This window comes from Zonotrichia albicollis, chromosome Z (genome assembly GCF_047830755.1).
Source record: "Zonotrichia albicollis isolate bZonAlb1 chromosome Z, bZonAlb1.hap1, whole genome shotgun sequence".
NCBI classification, from domain to species: domain Eukaryota; kingdom Metazoa; phylum Chordata; class Aves; order Passeriformes; family Passerellidae; genus Zonotrichia; species Zonotrichia albicollis.
In genome coordinates this window covers 76056797-76077684 of record NC_133860.1, presented here as the reverse complement: position 1 = coordinate 76077684, position 20888 = coordinate 76056797, and the positions used below count along the sequence as shown (strand labels likewise).

The window sequence follows — 20888 nt, the reverse complement described above, 5'->3', positions numbered from 1 at the left end:
AACTAGCCTTGGGGAGGGACAGTATTTCAGTCCATTTTACTTTTTTACTAAAGGTTCACATATACTGCTACTACTCTCAAAAGTTAAGAAATCGCCAGGTTATTTCTGGATTGATTCCCAAAACACAATGTAAAATAACCTGCCCTGCTTTCCAGCAGCCCTTTGCATCTTCCCCAACATCCAGAAATGAGGGATCCTGGCAGGCGATTAATGTCAAATCACACAGCCAGGAAAGATGAGTTTATTCAGCAATGTCAAATCACATAGCTTATTCAAGATTAATAAGTCACACCCCTCACTTAATATAACCTCAAGCTCCAAAGTCCCTTTTTGGACCATACTGGACATCCTCTGGGAGCTACACAACATAAACCACTTCAGGGCCCCCACAGATGTCACCAGCCAGCAAACCACTGCCCCATAGTAGGCAATCCAGCCTGCTTCAAATGTTGTACATCAGAGTTGCAGCCAAATGATACACAGAACTTGTCTACTCACATACAACTTTACACTTATTTATGAACATTTTCTTGCAACTACTGGAGCAGCTTCAGTAGCAAAATAAATAGCTGTACTTTGGCCAAAATAGCTTTACCCTGTTGTTACCTTACTATGACCTCTTACTGCAACATTATGAAAAGATTATGAAACAAATTACTAAACCCTGTAACTCAGATCAGTTAGAGAAGGATTCCTCACAGAGCAATACTTTAGACTGACAGGACTACTCTACATGTCATTCTTAGTGGTAAATCCCTTATGTCCCAGCAAATAGCTAGGTAAATGAATCCAAACTATTTTTTGAAGTATATATAGAACATGCCTATGCTCTCTGTTAGTATGACAATGAAATCCCCACATCTGCAACAGAATTACCAAAATCCCTCCATCTTGCTTTTTCACTAACAAGCAATGTCTGTCATGTAAAGCACCCAAATCTTTTGCTCTTTCCTACTAGTCCTTTTTTCCAAAACTTATAACTTCCTTTTCTCTACCTTGTACTGTACAGATTGATGTCATATATCCTTCCTCCTGACTCACTCTGTTGGAATCATCCTCATTTCCTCTAGGATAATCTGCTGAAACTCAGGAATTTTTCTCAAAGTATTTAAATTTGAATTTGCTGTTTCCACATAGGCCTGAAGAATGGCTTTTCTGACCAGAAACTTACCTGTTTTTCTAAGGGTATCCCCTGATCAAAGGGAGGGCATTTTTTACACCTTGATTTACAATCTTGGCTTAATGTAATAATAAGCAGACTAACAGACTGACATAGGGAAGTCAAATGTTTTGCTTATAGCAATGGGACCCATTCTGCTATAGGGGCATGAGTCCAAAATACCATTAGCTGAAACTGTTTTCAGATAGCCTGCATAGTAGAATACTGCTTTCATATGAAAAGTGTTTACAATGTCTTAATACTAGGGACACATCATTGCTACAGGACAAATTTCATGATCAGCCTTTGCATATGGAGCATTACACTGGTAATGTTTACATTTAGTTTCTGTTATGAAATTCATTGCCCTGTTGAGGACTCTTCCCTGGGGAGGGAGTAATAGGAGGCTGCCTGTTGCATGGAAAAATGCCCCTTCTGTTTCCTTCTGTGCTGCAAATGTCTTTTCCTACTGGGTGCATTCACTGAAGGAACTTAGAATAGGCTTGTCTGGGATGATGCATATATGCATTAGTGCACTCTTTAATGGTGTGATCCATTTTCTAGGCTGTGATGGGGAACAATGGCATTGACCCTGTATGTACACAAAATACTCTGGTCCAATTGCTCTAAAAATATTGGAGTTTTTTGTTTCCTTTAAACTGCATGCTTTTAAAATGTTTAAATCATAAATAAAGCAAACAGATTTCCTATCTTTATTTACACTGATATTTTATATTTGCATTGCTGTGTATCTTTCAGCTGTAAATAAACATTTGGTTTCAGTTACGCATTTATAACAGGATTTGTCCCTACAACAGTAGAGTACCTTTAAATATTTTACCTTGCAGAATCCCGTTTCTAATTAGAAGAACAGTCTGCTGCTATGGTGTTGCAGTGGGAAGTGATAAAGAATGGAATTTTGCATGGGAGATGTACAACCATACTGACTCTGTTGAAGAAGATGAAGATATCCTGCTCTATGCCATGAGCTGTGCCAAAGAGCCATGGTTACTTTACAGGTGACCTTGATCAAAGTATATCTTTGTGTATGTACAAGTAAATAACAAGAACAAAAATACTTTACTGTGCAAAGCTGGTAGAGGTTTGCTTGCCACAGAAGCATGTGTCTTGTCAACCACTGGTAAAGTTTTATAGAGTTTTGTTAGGAGCAAGTACGAAAAATGGGACAAACAGCAATAAACAATCCTTCTGCAAATACAAAATGCGGGCCATCAGGTCTTGAGTCCTGACTCCATGTGGACCAACCAAAAAGTTAGGACATATATCGAAGAATCTTGTTCAGAAGTTTCCAGAACATAGTTTGGAATGTTGCGTTTATTTTCTTTTACTGGCATTTTATCTTTGTCAGTAAAATGATGTTGAATTCTCTAATCAGTCATACTTGTAGTAGCTAAAGCACTTGTTAAGGGGTGGAATTTTGGCAGTGATGGTCTAAAGAATTATCATCCAAACATTCACATGAGCTCCATGGATCTAAAGGTGTAGAAGTAATGCTTTAGTCCTTCCAGTGTGGTGGTCATTTGGGAAGACAGAAAAATATGACTAAGATAATAAGATAAGAAATATGAATAAGAGAATAAGAAAAGAAATGTTGCAAAGAGATGCCCAACCACCTATACTAATTTCCCCCTTGACCTATGATCCTATGGCCTTCTTCTTGGAACAGGCTATCACCATTCCCTGATAAATCAGGAAGTTGTTATGAGCCTCTTCCTCCATGTACTCCAGTAGCTGACAAACCAATCTGTTTTTGAAATGCCACCCAGGGAGTGTTTTGGGGTGAAGAATGTTAAGATGGGCTTTCCCTGGCCCTCACAATTATGTCCACTATGTTAAACATAGGGCCTGCAAAAGGGGAGAAACCAACTCTACCCATAAAGCAGCTGCCTGCAACACACTATGAGAAAATAACTCTACAAGGGTTCATTTGGAAGTAGGAGCATGCAAAGTAAAACACCGAGGCAAGACAGAGAACAATTACTTTTCAAGATATTTAGGCATTCACTGCCACTGACATCATTAGAAGACACTTCTGAAATCCTGCCTTAGTCCTAATAAAAATTTTCTAATTGAGTCTCATTGTAGGGGAACCTACAAACATGTTGTTTTTGTGTAAAAGTGTCTCCCTGGCATACTCTATAGGCTCCATCTGAGTCACAATGAGGTGAATTGCCTGAAGGTGAAGAGCAGTCTGCCTTTCCAACTGGTAGGAGCACTTGTCTTTCTGGTGCCAAGATAAGAAACACATCTATTTGATATTCTACACCCTCACTTTACTAAGTGAAGAGTCTGTGTGCAAGAACAAATGTTAAGGACAGAACCTGAGCTGAATATACAGCTCAGAGTGACACCAACTTTGGTATAACTTTCCACATGCTGATATTATTTGAGATAGGATTTTTTGTGAACTGGATTTCATTTCCAGATTGCAATACTGTATATTTCCATTTTAAAACACAAGTGAAAGGTTCACTTCTTTCCTGCTTTTCTAACAGATACTTGCAATATGGACTCAGTGACACATTATTTTCTTCCAATTGTACTTCAGTCATCATCTCACATGTAGCGACTAAGGATATTGGGCACCATATAGCCTGGGAATTTGTTACGGAAAATTGGCCACTTTTAAGTCAAGGGTAAGCAACAAATTTTGGTTTCCTTTAATTTCTGTGGCTCTTTGGCTTCTTCGTCTCTTTTGTTTGAGCTATGAAATTCAGGTGCAGATTGTCCTTCCAGGGATGGCTATTTGTAATGATTGATTCAATTGAGTATGCAGAGCAGAGTTTTCAGAGGATTCAACTCTGATCAGGGTTTAATGCCAAAGAATAGCTCATCAAACATAGAAGACTTTAAAAATTATTCTGTTCATGACTGTTTCTGTACTTTTAAGTACTCCTGGGAATCCTGACTGTAGAAGTGGGTTTATCCTCTAGGATAAACTGTAAATTGTGGGTATAAAATGCTGAAGTAAGATCCTCATATGTAAATTATTGGTAACACTAGAAAAGGCAAGTTGTAGCAGATTTGAGTCATATCAACTTGTTCCCTTACAGAGCTTTTCTGTGTTCCAAATTTATGAGAAATTTTCTGGAAAACTGTCCCCTTGTTTTCAAACGAAAAGAATAGTGCAAGTGTTTTTTTGTATGCTATCCTCAAGATAGCAACAGGAACATCAGCTTGTTAGACACATTAGTGGTTAGTCTTTTTAGCTCAGTTTGGCTGTATGGCCTCAGAGACATTATCTGTTTCATGCAAAGAATTCACATTACCAAAGTACAAACACCAGATCTTTCTAGGAAATGAAAATGAAGGGTAATTAATGTATTTCATGCAGCTCAAATGTCTAAATTGAATATTAATGGTAGTTCTTTAAAAGAGGGAAAAGAATCCATAGTTGCAAACTTGAGTTTGCATACTTAGTTGATACTTGCAGCATAGTAAATAATCACTAAATAGCATGACTATTTTCAAATGCGATGTAATTTAGTATATTTGCTAATGTGCCATTTAAAGGGTCTTTATCTCAATTTTACAGATATGGGCATGAATTATTGCATGATGTACTAAAAGCCATGGGAAGATTTGTCAAAACAGATATACAGATCCAAGAGGTAAACCAGAGAAGCATTTAGTCTCAACTTCATGGCCCGTTTGTAAATATAAGTTTTGGTTCTTAAAAGGAATCATTGACCATAATGTTGCTGTCTTCCAAACCTTCATGTTTCAAGCAGAATCTCCACAAATTCTATCAAAACTGTCTCATTTTCCTCTATGAAATCTGTCTGTAGAGACAATCTCTGCCGTGATATCTACTAAAAATGTACCAGCATTTGGACAGCTGGCCTGTTGGGTTGTCATACTGACATCTGTTTAATTCCTCATACTGTTCAATCACTTCTTACCCCAAATATTTACTTACTATTCTTCACTCCTCTCTTGTCTTTTGCCTATTAGACTGATGAGAAAGATTTCTTGTTCTGTGATTGTAGAACAGGCAGCACAAGAGGATTCTTCTACCCAACTAGTCCTAGACAGTGTGGTACCACCAGTACCAGTGAAGTTGGCTGCATCTGAAAGGATTTTTAGAGGAACAGCAAAAGGGCACATTCTTGATATGTAAGGAGCTTTCCCACGTTAGTGTAAATCAGTAACCTTGCCCCAGCCCCTCTTCAGTCTCTGTCATCTGCCCCTTTTCTGTGTAGTTCTGTCCAAAGCACCTGTCAGGCACACAGTGGCTTGCTGCAAGTGAAGCTGTGTGTGAACTAAGCCCGTGTTTATTCCTTCAGTTGCAGGTTTTTTATAATGCTACTTTGGAAGAGAATGAGAGAGAGACTATTACTATGCTACTGGAATCTGCAAAACTTGAAAATATTGAAAGGAGAAAACTGCTAATCAAAATTGCCAACTGGTTAGAGAAGAACATAGATGATTGACTTGGAAAACATTTTCCAGTATATTATATGTGATTCACTATCATATTGGTATTCATTATATGCTGCAATTAAACATAAAGCACATTTTTATGAGTGCTGTTGTTGTCTTTCCACTGTAAAGTCTGGATAAAATGATTCACAAAGAAATCAACGATTTAGTAAAAGAGGATATAAGCATATTTGAATCTTATATCTAAAATAATTTCCCCCTGAATGAGGTCTTAGGGATGCATTGCTAATAATCTAACATATAGATAGAGTCTTGAATACTTTGGGGGTTTTCTTCTGAATATTCAAATAAAAGGTATGCTGCATATTTGCAGCAAAATAGCATAAGGAAACTGAAAAAGTTTATATTCTGTTTTGTTTCATTTGTACAGTGGTCTATAACCTGTCTGTCTCCACTTCTATGCTCTTGAATTGCAAAGAGGACAATAGTTTAGAATAGTTCTGTGAAACATAAGCTTCACAATTACTTCAGACCTGTATGGAGCAAAGGACTACAGAATCCTCAAATTGTAATTTTAATTAAGAAATTAATGCCTTGTCATTCAAACTTTGTTTTTTCTTGGCAGATCTGTACTTAAGGTGTCTACATTTGTGTTTGATTAGGAGATGCTTCTGAAGAGACCCTGCTAGGTATCTCCATTTAGCATGCTTCAGCCCCAGAATGGTCTTGGAGTGTATGAACTGCATTATCTTTGGCTAAAATTTATCTTGGAGATGATGTGTGTGACATTTGAGGGTCATTTTGTCCATGGCACCAGTGTGCAAAGTCTAGTCTAAACTAACTGTTCTGGAACATCACTGTTCTAACTGCACTGAGGTGCTCGCTGATCACAGAATCACTGAATACGCTGAGTTAGAAGGGACCCATCAGAATCGCAGATTCCAAATCCTGTGCTGTAGATACAAGGTTAGTCACCTTGATTACACAGCATTTTGGAGGTGACAGGCAGAATTCAGCCTATTAGAATTGGCAAACCATATAAACTTGTGCTTAAAAAAAAGCATGGGATCCTCAGTGCATGCAAATAATTTATTTGTAGGGTAACAGTATTGTGACAAAATTACAGTACTGGTGAACAGTTAACATGTTATGGATCAGGAAACACTGTTACATGGGAATGCAGGAGACAAAATAAATCAGAATACTGATCTATGAAAAGACAAGAGTAAACTCCAGACATGTTAATACAAAGGATATTTCACTGGTGCCCTCTAAATACATTTAGGAAAAATGCTGCCATGATGACTGTACTGAATTTCCTCTGCTTTCTATGGCTGCAAAGAAAAATTCAAACTATTTTGAGGGTGCATGAGAAGCCCTTTACTGTATGGAAATTACCCTTATGGATGATACAAATTTGTGCTGGAAACAATTGACCTCTTAGCATTTGATCTAGTTAAGGGTAATACCAAAGAAAATTGCATGTATTCTTGCAAGCCTTCAATTTGACTGAGAGAGCAGGGGAAATTGTCAAGGCTGTGGTGAATTACGGGAGTTTTATCATGGACTTTTTAGGATGTTTTTTAAGGGACCTTAAAGATGATGTAGTTCCAATCCCCCTGTCATGGCATGGGACACCTTCCACCAGACTGGGCTCTTCAAAGCACTGTCCAGCCTGGCCTTAAACACCTGCAGGGATGGGAAGTCCACAGCCTTCCTGGGGAACCTGTGCCAGTACTGAAGCTGTTTTGCATCAGCATTTTCTGTGATTTCCAGTAGTTAATCACTGTCACTGTATGTCTCATCATGCGGGTTAAGCAAAGCTCAAGAAACATCCCATATCTTCACCCTATGCCCAGCAGGTTCAAACCATTTCTCTCCAACCATGAGCAACCACACTGCCTTTCTGACCAGTCTTTCATGCTTTTGTCACTTTTTTCTTCATCCTACTGAACAAAACTTTTAATTTGAACCACCAATGTGTAAAGATTACTAGAAGAATTTAAAATAAGAAGATATTTTCAAATAATGGCTGCTGACTTAAGTCTGCCTCCCAGTGACAATCTATATATTTCAGAATTTCAGCACAGTTTTCATGGAAGGCAGAATGGTGAAGGTGATTGCTAGGCAAGCTGCCTGAGTAGGAGCAGATCTGAAACACTTCCAGAATCCACACATTTGCACTTGGTGGCATGTATCAGTGGCAGCTCTTGCTGCTGTTGAGTACAAGCTGAGTGCAGAGGTTTGGAGTGACAACTGGGAAATACAGCAGGGGAAGAAGAGGTGCATGGGACGAATCCAGGAAAAGTTGAGAAAGCTGCTTTATTGAGGAGAGAATTGGGGTGAAAAATTTCATTGGAAATGAATATGAGGACATCAGAAAATGAGCTTTAATACTACTTATGCAGACTGTGTAGGCGTCATGGGGCCTGTAGTTGTGAAGGTGCGCACATGTGGGGCAATTTCCAGTAAAAATAGCTGTGTGTCTTTGATAGATAGGATGCATTCAGTAGGCCCTGAGTGGGGGGAAAAAAGTAGATATGATGTGAAAAGACCAGCTTTTTGCTTTAAGTCCTGCCCTCTGCCTTGAGAGCGAGGAAGTCACAAAGCTACACTTATGCTGCCCATACTGGAAGTCACAAAGATACACTTATGCTGCCCATACTGTATGTATGTGTCACAGGGCAGAGTCGTGAGCTGGCAAGAATGCACACCAAGCCCAGTGGAGAGGGAGACTTCAGAGCTGCTTAAGCCAAGGTTCAGGAGCACCAGCCAACTTCTCCTCTGCACCTCCTGGCACAGTTATCTTGCTTCCCCACTGGTGGCTGTGCCCCCTTTCCCTCCTGGCACCTCAAGAACCTCCCAGGCATGCGAGGAGAAGGCAGCTGGTTGTGGGGCCTGGCACAAACCCCACGCCATCTGTCTGCACTGATGACACATTGGTGAGATGGGTGCAGCAGCCTGTGGCTTCTTTCAGGGTTGCTGGAAGTCCCAGAAGAGTGAGTATAGGGTAGTGAAAGGGGATGTGGGCCAAAATGCCAAAAAATTGAACTGAGTTCATGTGACCTTGCCACACTCCTGCTGCGCAGTGACTCACAAAAGATAAAAAGAGATGTCATCTCTGCATCCCCTGGCTCAGAGGTGCAAGGGCTCTTCCAGAGCCAGCTGTGATGTCTAGACACAGCCTCTTGGCCAAAGTAATGGCACTTTGGTTCAGACACCAAAGGAAGCAAAGGTCTAGACCATAACCAGTTAAAACTTCTCTACTTCCAATTTGTTCTCTGGTAGCCCGTGCAGGAAAAGAGTAGCATGGTGAGCATTGATGCCATAAACTTGGAAACTGGAAATATGATTAACACAGGAACAGCAGACTCATTTGTCATAATAAATGACAAATAATAAAGGGGAATAAAGGGGGCACAAGGAGTCTCACCTTCACCTTTTCCATCGCTTGTAATTAGACTGTGAGCCAACTCCTTTATCCCATAAATAAGACAGCCTACGTGAACCTTCTCTCAGCTCTCTGCCTGCTCTCTTCTGTTGGCCTTGTTATACACACCAGTAAAGAACTGTTATCCCTATCCTCATATCTTCGCCTGAGGGCCCCTTAATTTCAAAATTATAATAATTTGGAGGGATGGGGTTTACATTCTCCATTCCAAGGGAGGCTCCTGCCTTCCCTAGCAGACACCAGCCTTTCAATCCAAGGCAATCGGTAAGTGAGCAACATCATGCATAACCTTGTATCTTAGCGCACGAAGACTGTGAATTGGTAACTTTGAATCATTACTGTATCTTCTGCCCAGTAAATAACAGAATGAACCTATTGTTAAACAACCATTTGATAAGTTTCACTTTCACAATATCTTACTTCAATAAAACCACCGTTGCTGCTATGGTTTTTAAGTTGTGGAAGCCTTCCCTGCGTCAGAGGGGCTGTGAGCTCTGGTCTTTGGGGGGGTCACTCTCTGTCCTTCTTTGTGATGGGATGAGACAAGGACCTGAGCAGGCAGAGGGAGAGGCTGACCTTGGCTGGCTGTGGGATACCCATTGTGAGGCAGGAAGAATATGATGTGAAAAAGCACATATGTTGAGAGAAAGACCAGGAGATCACTTACTGCCTAAGGTCAGGATCATGTCATAGTTAAGGAATAGCACTCCTCAGTTTAGTGCTCCCACTGAGACTCCAAATCATGTGCTGCCTGTTCACTCCCTCCTTCCTCCTCCCTCTGCAGCTTGATGGAGAGGAGTCACAAGAGGCAAGTACTACAGGTTGAGATATGAACAAATGACTGCAAACAGCAATGAGATATGAAAAAAACAGTAACAGGAACAATACTAATGACTGACAGTACAAGAAAGAAGCAAAGATTCACATAGAAACAATACCTGACCTGTCCTTCCATTGGGCCTGAAAGGGACCTCTTCAGAAAAGACCCCCTTCCCTGTGGGAAATAAGAAAAGCCTTATGGAATAAAGACCTTTTTCACCTTTGGTAAATCCTATTCTGTTGACTTGTGTTCACCAGAACGCACTCTGGGAAGGGTTCAACTATGGGTAAAAGGTGAAGGGCTTGTCGAGCCTCTAACGGGAGGAAATGATGCCTTAAGTTTTAGCTTTCATATTTTTCAGATTCTGTGGTGCTTTACTGTGTAGCTCTGAGCTTCGTGTTAAGTGTTGGCATGGATTCTCTTCATACAGTAGGTAGACAGAACAATCCTTTACCTTGAGACCAGGGACAACGGGTATAAGCTCCTAGCCCAAAAAGTATAAACAATGGTTAATTGAAAAGAGACAAACAAGGAGGATGTAACTTCATAACCTGGGGCTACAACTGGACAATTAGCTCCATTATGCAGAGGGACCAAAACTTATAAATCTGTGAGACCTCGTGACTAGTCATCTATTTGTGACTATTTTGGGTCCATCTTGGCTGTAACCCTGGCCAGGCTCTTGTATCACCCAAAGCGTATTCATGGAGGCCTTTTAGTAAATGCCTACTTTATTCTTTAACTCTGTCTAGCCTCTGTTCTAGGTCAGACTTATCAAGGCATCAGGATGATAGTGACCTCTTGTGCGAGGCAGGGATCAGTTTGGGAGACGTGGACACCACGTGAACAGAGAGTGTTGTGGTGTGTTTTCATCCCCAAGGGTTTGTTTCTTTCCCCCTGGCATTGTTGGTTTAGTCTGAGTTGCACCTTCGCACCTAGCTGTCAATCTTACCCTAACACTTTCCCTTTGTTGTAGATTGTTCTCTGCCCCTCCTCCTTCTGAGGTACCTGCCCCCTGCTCTGGAAATCCCCTGATACCCGAAATTCCATTGGCCTGTTTGAACTCTTCCCCTCCCCTGTGTTAACCCACTGAGCAGCGTGAACCCCACCTAATGCTCCTCCCTGTCACTTTCCCCATGGGCTAAAACTTTGTACCCTCCCCTGAGACCTTCCCTGTATAAAAATCCCTGCACAGCTGTGTTCTGCGTCTTGTGGTGCTGGATCCTGTGTAGAATACACCTTTTAGGAAGCTTTAAAAAAGACCTCTCCGTCATTCTTGCCCCTGCCTTCAACGCTGAACTATTGACACTGAAGTCCTACAGCTGTGTCCTGGACTGTGCTGCTTTCTGGGAAGAGCCACTCCTGGTGCATGGCCGGGAGCCAATGGAGAAACTTGGGCACTGCGTCAGGAGAGCTCGCTGGGTAAAGCGACGCGTGAACAACGCCACCACAGCCGCAGCCAGCAAATGTGGGCCTATTTTGGTTAGGTTTTGGTTAAGTTTCAAGTATAGAAAGGCTTTATTCTTTACAATAAATTATCTTCTTTGGAGCTAGCAAGGAGGTCTGTATGTCTTTGTTCTCATGGCTACAGTTCCCCTGTCCCTGGCAATGATGTGGTGGTACAGAATAACACCCATAACATCACTATCCTGGACATGCTCACCCTGCAATTATTGCAAAAATTAACTGTCTAGGTGGAACCAGGACAGGGCAAAATGGACTTGACTTGGGAAAAATAATTTGATTTTTTTGCTATTAAAATAGATGCCTAATATTTGTTGTCCATTAAAATAGCCTCTGATAATGAGAAACAAAACAAAAAATTAACCATCCCCGTACTCTTCTTTTTTCCCAGGCTCATCTTCATTCCCAGCTCTTTCACCTCCGCTCCTAGAGTAGCCCAGTGGGAAGGAAGGAAGGAAGCGGATTCAGTTCAGTCCCGAATCATTCCTTTCTGACATTTCCTCTGGAAAAGGGGAGCTGGTTTTGCTCTCCCCTTGTGCCTCGCACAATTCTTGCATGTTGTCTTCTGGGCATCTTGGCCACTAGAATCATCTCCCAGATGTTGTGAATGAAGTTCTATATGTCTAATTTAATAAACAAAAAAATTAAAATTTTAGCAGCAATTTTAATTGAGCAGCAATTTTATATAAAATAAATACAATCAAGTATAATCAAGCAGGTAGAAAAATAAATTTGGCAATGGTTTGGATAAAGTATATGCAAAACCAGTCACGGTACAGGGGAGGTTTTCTCACCCTGACTCCTGTACAAAAAGCACAGGAGTCAAAACACAGCTTATACACATGTTCATCAGTATTTTCCTGTAAATCTCCTCCTATTTTCGATTCTTAAAATCTACATCACTATACTGCACAGCCCATGCTCCAGTTGTTGCAATGTGGCCTTTTGGCTTTTTGGTGGTAGCTTCTGACCCAGGCTTCTCATCATTGTCACTGTGCTTTGAAAAACCCCACAGGTTACACATGCGCCCCAAGTCTTGTGTTATAGAAGCCAGCCTTATATTCCAAAAGTAAGCCTTATTATTTCATAGATACCTGGAATCATTTCAATTTTGTCCATTTCAAGGCCGATTCTCTAATTATCCCGAGGCCTATTCCATTTTGAGATTTTACTTATCTCAAACTACATCCAGTATTCTATTCTCTCATGAACATCTGAGAACATCTGTTTTGTGACACTAATTACATATCCTTTTCCTCTACTACTTTTTAACAAATATTTTCTAAAATATCAATATAGTTGCAATTGTTAGCACGAATCATATTCATTTATCACATGGACATTGATGTACTTCCCCCCTGCCTGTTCCGCCCCTTCCACCCCACCCCATCCTTACAGTGACTTGCCAATTAGAACATGCAGGAAGAGGCAGAAAGACCTGATAAACCTGGTTGTTTGGAAAAAATGAGGGTAAAGAGAGGAGGAGGAGGAGGGAGGGGGGGGGGATTTAATTATAAAATGGGAGGAATAGCACTCTGTCAAAATTTTAACAATTAAATAATAGAGATCTGAAGAAATATTTGTAACAGGAAAGAGCATCACAGATCAATTGATTACACTGAAAAACATTCTTTTTCAGCTGCCCCATTTGTCTTGCTGTAGGTCCTACTGAGCACATGCAGGCAGAGTGTGTTGGGGGTTCAAGGAGCAATCAGCCTGACCTGAAAGCTCAAGAGAAATTTAAGACATCTGCTCCTCTGTATTACAGCGACCTTAGACGGTCACTGTGGTGAGAGAAGGACGAGAATCTTGTTTCTTGATCAGAAGGCTTGATTTATTGATATATGATATATAATACATTATAACTATACTAAAAAGAATAAGAAGAGAAGTTGCAGAGAGCTGCTAAGCTAAGAATAGAATAGAAGGAATGAATAACAAAGTTCTGTGTGCAGGGAATCTGTCCCTGAGCTGCTCCTGTGATTGGCCTTTAATGGTACACAAGGAAGATGAGCCAATCACAGGGGCACCTGCTACATTTCACAGCAGCTGATAACAATTGTTTACATTCTTCTTCTGGGGCCCTTTGCTTCCCAGAAGATGGACAAATCCCAAAGAAAGGATTTCTATGAAGAAATGTCTGCGACACCTCTGCACCTTCCTCTGCCCAGGTAGGAACATCTGTATTGTATCTACCCAGGTGTATTTACAGTCCCGTGCTCATGGCAGAGAAAACTTGTCCCTAGAGGAACCCATAGGAGTTTCACCTCTGAAATCAATCTCTCTAGATGTCACCTGAGATTTTAATCCTCCTATGTTTACACCCTTATGGCCTGACACGCACACAGTAGAAGTTTTTCTGAGCAGATTGCAAGCTACATGTTACCATGTATGCCATAATAAACAAATGCAACTCATGCACAACCAATTCAGAAAAAGTTCAGGTACATAAGTATAATTAGCAAAGTGGAAAGAGATATTAAGCATAAGATGGTTTAATTACAATTTTTATACTGATAGAGTTAAATTCTGTTTTCTTCATCAAGTAGAATATGGAGAAAGAAGAACCTTAGAAAAATTATGAGAATAAAACAGGTTGTAGGTTCTTTGGTTTTTGTTTGTTTTTATATAAGTACCCAGGATACTGTGATTTTTTTTTCCCCCTGGAGTGATTTCTGGTTTATTTTTTCACAACAAAACCCCCCAAAACCACTCTGTGAAGGAAAATGAATACATGTAGCTACACATGAATACATGTGTAGCAGCATTTGCATCCCCTAGCTAAGGTCTGCTACTTGAATTATGTATCAAATTTTGCGTTTAAAAATGTTTGGAGGGAAAGAAAAATATGGTAAATTTAAAAATTTACTTGCCTCCATCTGGGTTATAAACTACCTCAGAGAATGTGTGGGTACAGCTGATTAAGATAAAAAGACATGTTGAGCTATTTGTCTAAGCCACAAAAGGAGAATTTGTAAGACAATAGTTTAAAATGCTTAGGATTTAGCAGTGTTGTAGAGAAGAATAATGAAAGCCATTAGTGATTACAGCATGCTGAAAATTGGCATCTGAAGGTATCAGGAGAAGGCTGAGTTGTCTGCAGTAGTGCAACAAATAAACTTGAAAGACAGCAAGCTGAATCACAAGGTTGCACATCACTTCAGGAACTGGGGAGCATATTTATTTTTGACTTCTGGAAACAGTGATTCAAATTAAGAACATTGTATCTAAAATGGTAAAATATTTCGTTACTACATCCCCATCCTAAAATTCATCACTTTAAAATATTTTAAAAATAAAAAATGCAAAATTACAAGGTATTTTTCTTTACTTACCTTAAAAAATAAGCTCTAGTAAATACATTTGCTTTGTTGTTCACAGAAGCAAATTAGAAATTAGAACTCTCGTCCCAGTTTATCCAATTTCTTTAATTCCACTCTTTTTGCTCAGTACTATGTAAAAGCCATAATTAATGAGACAGAAAGTGTGAGGTCCTTTAAGACAGTTACCTGGCACTGTCTTCAGGCTGCTTCTCTGGGGAGCACTATTTTGATTATTTGTCTTCTGTTTCAGTCTCTCTGGGGCTGATGTCACTGGAAGCAGTATCAGAAGTATTGTGCAGCAGTAAATGCAGGCTGTGCCATTCCCCTTCTTTCTTTGGGAAGTACACTTTAAGATTACGGAGACCCTCCTTGCTCTCCTGCTGTCTGCTCTAAACTGAACATACACCCTTGAGAACCACAGGTTTTCAGAAGGTAGGTAAGTACCTGGCAGATCTCTTTTGCCTATTGTATGACAACCAGAAATTGCACATGATATTATAATTAACTGTTTAACTTCAGCTACAGGAGCCCTCGCTTCCAGATGCAGCAGAAAATGTCTGGGTTTGGGAGGGAGAACTCATGAGGATTTGTGTTATTTTACTTGGAGAGGGATGTATTTGCTCCTCCAGACCCCAGTTAAAGGATAGGCCATTGTACTGTCACCATGTTTGTCAGGGTTCTGGTAAACCAGCTGAGTTACAAGGGATGATTTCTATTTCTTCATCTGGCCTGTGTTTCCTACCTGGCCTTAAGGCTGTCCTGTGAACACATGTGCACATTTACAGCTGTGAGAGAAGGCACAGAATAGATGACAAGTGGTCTTCTCACAGCTTTACAGTTCAGTCCATAGTTGATCTGAGAAAGATTAATTTATTCCTATTAATTTGGCTGGCATCAGATGTCCTATAGAATTCCAAGATGTGTACCCGAATGTGCCACAAAACTGACTGCTGGTTCCTGAGCTCACAGACATCTATGCAGGATTAGGGCTGTGAGGAATGTGGGACTGTAGGTCTGTCTAATCTGTGTGTGCACAGGGGGATTAAAGGCACAGGGGCAGCATCTCTTCTTGCCCTGGTGAAGGTGATGAACATGCTCACATATCTCAGCCAGAACCTCTCTAATGGCACAAACAAATACTACTTGAAAACAATGTGAATTCACTCTGGTAATCCCTGCGGAGACACTAGCTTTAGGCTGCTGAGACCAAAGAGCCTGAAGTGTCTGGGATGCTGGTCACCACATTTCACACCAGCTGAAACATGTAGCTGTGTAATCTGCAGGACCATAAACAGAAATATTAAATTCTTGAAAAAACAGATATAGGAAAATATTTCTTTTATGACAATCATAAACAAATGCATTTCCTTCCAAATCCCGACAACTTCTGAAATTGTTCTCTGAGCAGAAACATCTGTGTCACAGATAAGACTCTAAATATAACACAGCCTCTGATTTTCTTCCACTCGTACTCTGTTTTTGGCCTGGTCAACTGTTTCGAGGCTCTGTGCTGAAATTGCCAGTTCTTAGCCATACACTGTAGCCACAATGGGATGTTCAGCTATGGGTGATCCTCTCCAGAAAAGTACTTGCTGTATTCAAAAAGCATGGGAGAACACAGGTTTTGGTGGAGGAAGAGTGCAATTGGTGGTTATCCTCAGAGTTGAAATTTTTATGGAAGAGAACAGTGTTCAATGCATTGCCCCCAGATTATCACTACAGTCAAACTAAAAATAGTAGAAGAAAAAAAATCTGTTTCAGGACCAAGAATACTTTCCTTTGTATAATTAGGTTCTGCAGACTTCATAGTGGGTGTCTGTGTCTCCCTCACTTCCATCTATCCTCAGAACACACTGTGGAGGATATTCAGTCCTGCTCACTTTGTTATTAATTTTTTTTATCTCTCCTGGAGATTTAAATTCAACATTATTTACTTAAAATATTTGTATGTAGAGGCAGAAGTCGGCTACATTTTCTGCATAGGATATTTTTGCAAGGGCATTTGAAACACATCTGTGGAACAAGATGCATGTTCTTTTCTGCTAGTATTTAAAATGAGGTCTCTGATTTTGTGTGTTTGGTTCTAGATAACTGTTAGGACTTAGTTGTCAAAGCAGACAAACTTTACACTGCCACAGGACACATGGAAGCTCTCCATGCTTACACTGGTAGCTGCTGATGGCTTTTCTGCTCCTGAACCTGGTGTACTGTGAAAAAACAGGCATGGATGACAATCATGCGTACTCATAAGGAGCTTTAACAATGCTAAATGTATGGTTGGACTCAAAAGGAAATGTAGGAAGCAAATCATTACCAGGACTACAATTTGAGCAATATTTGCCTTCTTTTAAGTGCTGCCCTTCATTCTTTATTCAGTTGTGGACCCCTAACAAATGTCCAGTAGGAGAGCAGGCTCCCCCATCCAGTAAATATTGCCTGCTAACAGAATTCCTTTTTCAACCCTAAAATGATACTCAAGTCCCAGAACTAAAACAGCTGCTTGTCAAGCCTCCCATTGTGAACTGTGTCACATCTGTCATTCTTCAGGTTACTGAAGAGAAGAGGAACCCCCCTCTGAAACTGGCTGAAGGCTGTTTCACCTCTCTAAAAGACATTGCCCCCAGTAATACAGTCACTCCCTTGTGATTCCTGTGCTCACGTTGACTGTTGCCCTGCAGGAAGCGGCTGCAAGAGAGGAAACCTAAGGCTTTGACTCCTGCTTATCTTAGAGAAGTGCTGGTCCTTCGGCAGTGGGAAATCAAGATCTTCTCTGGGGCAGGGTTGGGGCAACAGTCCTGAAGTGCAGGGTAAACTGACAGAGGCCACTGTGCGGCATTTCAGAGGTGATGAGGGAGATTGGGTAGCATGTGGGGAAGGGTTGGAGGAACTCCAGATATCTTAAATTATTTCTGGTTGTGTTTGGGGTTATAGGTCTGAGGCAGTGGTGCATAAAAAATTTTAACTAAGTATCCGCACAAGGTTGGGAAGAGGTAGCTAATACCCATGCCGAAGCTATGTTGATGGCAGACAGGCGATGGATGGCATTTGTAGGATAGACTCACAGAGCCCACAGACCTCGGTAGGTACCTTGCTAGCAGAGTGAGTGATGCCCTTTTTCGTATTAAACCTAAAACGTCCACATTCTACTTTATTTTTAAAAAGTCTTTCCCAGAGGATTGAGATTGAAAAGCCAGGCACCCTACGTTCCTTCCCTGGCCTGGGGTCTCCGGGAAGAGCGCCGCGGGCCCGCAGGGAATGCCGGGACGGACGCGGGGCGCGCGGCTGGGGCGGCAGCGCCACCTGCGGGCGGGTGGGGGCACTGCGCCCTCGAGCCCCGCGCCGCTCAAACGCCTGCGGAGCTCCGCGCCTGCGCAGTGAGCTGGGGTGCCTGCGGTGGCTCAGCTCCTGTACGTGCTCGTGGTGCTGCTTAACGCATTCTGAAAATCGAGCTTGTCACTGAGGTACATCCTGCTCTGCACTTGCTGCTGATTAGGAGTGTGTAAAAGCCTTATGTGGATATCACCTGCTTACCTTAAAGCGTTAAATTAGAAGTCTGTTTATACCGTTGTGTATGTTTAACAAATATGTGCTTATTTCACAAGAGTGGTCAAATGAGTGATCTCGTGGAAGAAAACGGCAAGAAAAGCTATTCTTCCCAGGAAACATCTGCAGAAAAAAATGTGTCTCCTGCTGAGGACTGCTCAATAAGACACAAAAATGTGGTATGACTTCTCCAGGACTATTTTATTATCAAGATATTTAAAATTGCCTTCAGTTTTTTCCGTCATTACAAAAACAAAGAGCTGGAGTCAAGAGGGAAATATCAGTAACAAGAACAGTGAAATGCATCAAGTTTGTAATGCAGTGATTTAAAGGGCTAAGAGCAATTCTAAGTAAGTAGGGAAACAGAAGAGTAGTCTTAGAGGAAGGAATATCACCATACCTTATTTTTCTTTTGCAACTTAAAATTGCATTATTTGTGATCACAAATGGTGATGGTGCTGAAAAATCTACCCCAGAATCCAAAGCAGACATGTCTGAATAAGGTACATGAGATTGCTCTGTATGTTTTCAGGAGAATGCAGCTGAAGATGCACAGCATTATCACCTTGGGAAATAATGCACTCAAGTGCATGGACATTCCTGAATCACTGTATCAGCAGATTGGGCTGAATGGCCACTGCTTTCCCCTGAGAAACAGTGAAAGTGCTCAATTTTTTGTGGAAAATCACTGTGAGCTCTGATGGGAATGACACCCTCCAGGGAAGCTAAGAGATGGCGAGGCAGCTCCATTTACATAACAGAAGAAAAATATAAATTTGTATGTATTTTTGTGGCTTTACATAATGAATGATAAGTGTCAAAGCTTACAGTCGTTGTCCAAAGGGAAATTGTTTGACATGATGCTTATGTTGCAGTGACTTTAGAGATATCTGTCTATGTATGTGGACTGTGTAGAATGGTAATACACAGAGATAATATTTTAGTTTCCAAAAATATTCAGCAGTTTTAACTAATTGTAAATATGAATTCCATAAAATTGGCAGAAAAATGCATCCTCCTATTTCTCAGAAAACCGTGCTCAGTTGAGCTTCTTTGTTTTTGTCTGTGTGTTGGAGTTCTTTTTCTCATACTTTTCGCTTGTGCAAATGTTTTCTTACTGTACTAGTTGCTCCTTCAGACATTTTTCTTGCCCTCAGATTGTTTGGACATAGATAGTTTCTAGGCATCTGAAGGAAAAATGAAAATAAGGGTGAATCCATTTGAGATGCTTATAATTATAGTACTTGTTTTTACATTTTAGATGAAGAGCAAAACACATAATTCTGCCTCTCACATGGCACCTTGCAAACTCCATGACACTGTACCAGAGTCATGTATTCAGAGTTATGAATACAGAGTTTTATGTCATGTATTCAGAGTTATGATTGTTCCATCCCCAGTGAGGATCCACAGTCGGTAAAAGGAATACTTGTTTAATAGTCAGACAATCAAACATTTTAAACAATCAATATGATCTTATAAGATATCAGGAGTATTACTTTTAATGTCATTCAGAAGTCAGTGAGGACACTTGAATATGTTTTCCAATTGTACTAATTACAAACTTTCTGTTGTTCATTTATAGCAAAAACTCGAGAAACAATTAAAATGCTTAGCCTTTCAAAATCCAGGACCTCAGGTAGCTGACTTCAATCCTGAAACTAGACAGCAGAAAAAGAAAGCATGCATGTCACAGATGAAACAAAATTTTTTTTATGAGTCCAAGTAAGACCTCTAATTTATTACCTGATTTACTTTAAAAAATGGCTGGTAGGCTGTTCAGTGAACCTAAACAAAATTAATATAAGCATTGTATTTTTCAAAATGATTTCTTGGGAAAACAAGATTTTTCTGTATGACTTTAAGGGAATTTTGATATAGTATGGCATGCATTAATTTTTTAGTACCAATGGCTGTTGCAATTAGGGTATAATGCTGGTATTTCATTTTGCTGTGGGTTTGTTAAAGACTAAATACTTGTTGTACAGATGTTTCCCACATGTGCTTGATTTAGTGTCTGAATGCATTGAAGCATTGTCTGAAAATAATTTTTCTTCTCATTCACAGATATACAAAGAAGTATGACAAACATGGCAGGCTGCTTTGTAATGACATAGATTTATGTGACTGCCTGGAAATGGACTGCCTGGGTTGCTTCTATCCTTGCCCCAAATGCAACTCGAACAAATGTGGGCCAGAATGTCGCTGCAATAGGAAATGGGTTTATGATACGATTGAGACTGAAGCTGGGGATGTGATCAGCGAGCTGCCATTCTTTGTCCCTGACTGATTATGTTCTGTTAGGTCTTGTGCCTGAATATTTTTCTTTTAAATTCATGTTTTATTAAAGTAAATCACCACCTGGCAGAGATGCTTGTGCTTTTTTTATTGCTGCCTACCTAGCAAGTTTTAGCATTCCCCATCAAGTAAAAGTGTGTATTTCATTCTTCCTCATCCTTGTAAGCTTTGCTGAGGCACCTAGTCAATTCTTTCTAACTCTTGACTTTCTAAAATTGAAGGTATCTGAACTGTTATGGAAGATAATTTTCTTACCCTGGGAAGCTGAACTGCTTTACTTGTAATGAGGGTTTTTTGCCGATTACTCTGCTAGTTCAATTACTCAGATGTGTGACACAGCTCTTTCTTTTGTGTAGGCTTGTCCAAGAGCCTTCTCATCCTGATGCATTTGTTCCTTGTATAGATGAGACAGGAGGCATTTGAGAT

The 20888-nt window shown here is 40.5% G+C and overlaps 2 protein-coding genes across 6 annotated transcripts in view; both read left to right on the top strand.

The window, feature by feature from the left end:
• The window catches only part of LVRN (laeverin), a 40775-nt gene extending 27942 nt beyond the window's left edge, over positions 1-12833 (top strand). The window contains exons 17-21 of one of the 5 annotated variants that reach the window (XR_012578232.1): positions 2008-2178; positions 3676-3816; positions 4716-4791; positions 5170-5296; positions 5467-5600. Coding sequence is in view for 4 of the 5 variants with exons in the window: in XM_074533235.1 (XP_074389336.1) it covers positions 2008-2178; positions 3676-3816; positions 4716-4791; positions 5467-5613 (535 nt within the window). In the remaining variant the exon portion in view is untranslated. Of the gene's footprint in view, positions 1-2007; positions 2179-3675; positions 3817-4715; positions 4792-5169 lie in introns of those variants that run through there. The other 4 variants (XM_074533235.1, XM_005488446.3, XM_074533236.1 and 1 more) reach the window with 4 other exon arrangements.
• ARL14EPL (ARF like GTPase 14 effector protein like) lies at positions 12828-20589 on the top strand. Its single transcript, XM_074533244.1, has 3 exons — positions 12828-18343; positions 19750-19889; positions 20232-20589. Exons 1-3 carry the CDS (start codon positions 18206-18208, stop codon positions 20452-20454), a joined length of 501 nt encoding a protein of 166 aa, XP_074389345.1. The 5' UTR covers positions 12828-18205; the 3' UTR covers positions 20455-20589.
• The last annotated feature ends 299 nt before the right edge of the window (positions 20590-20888 follow it).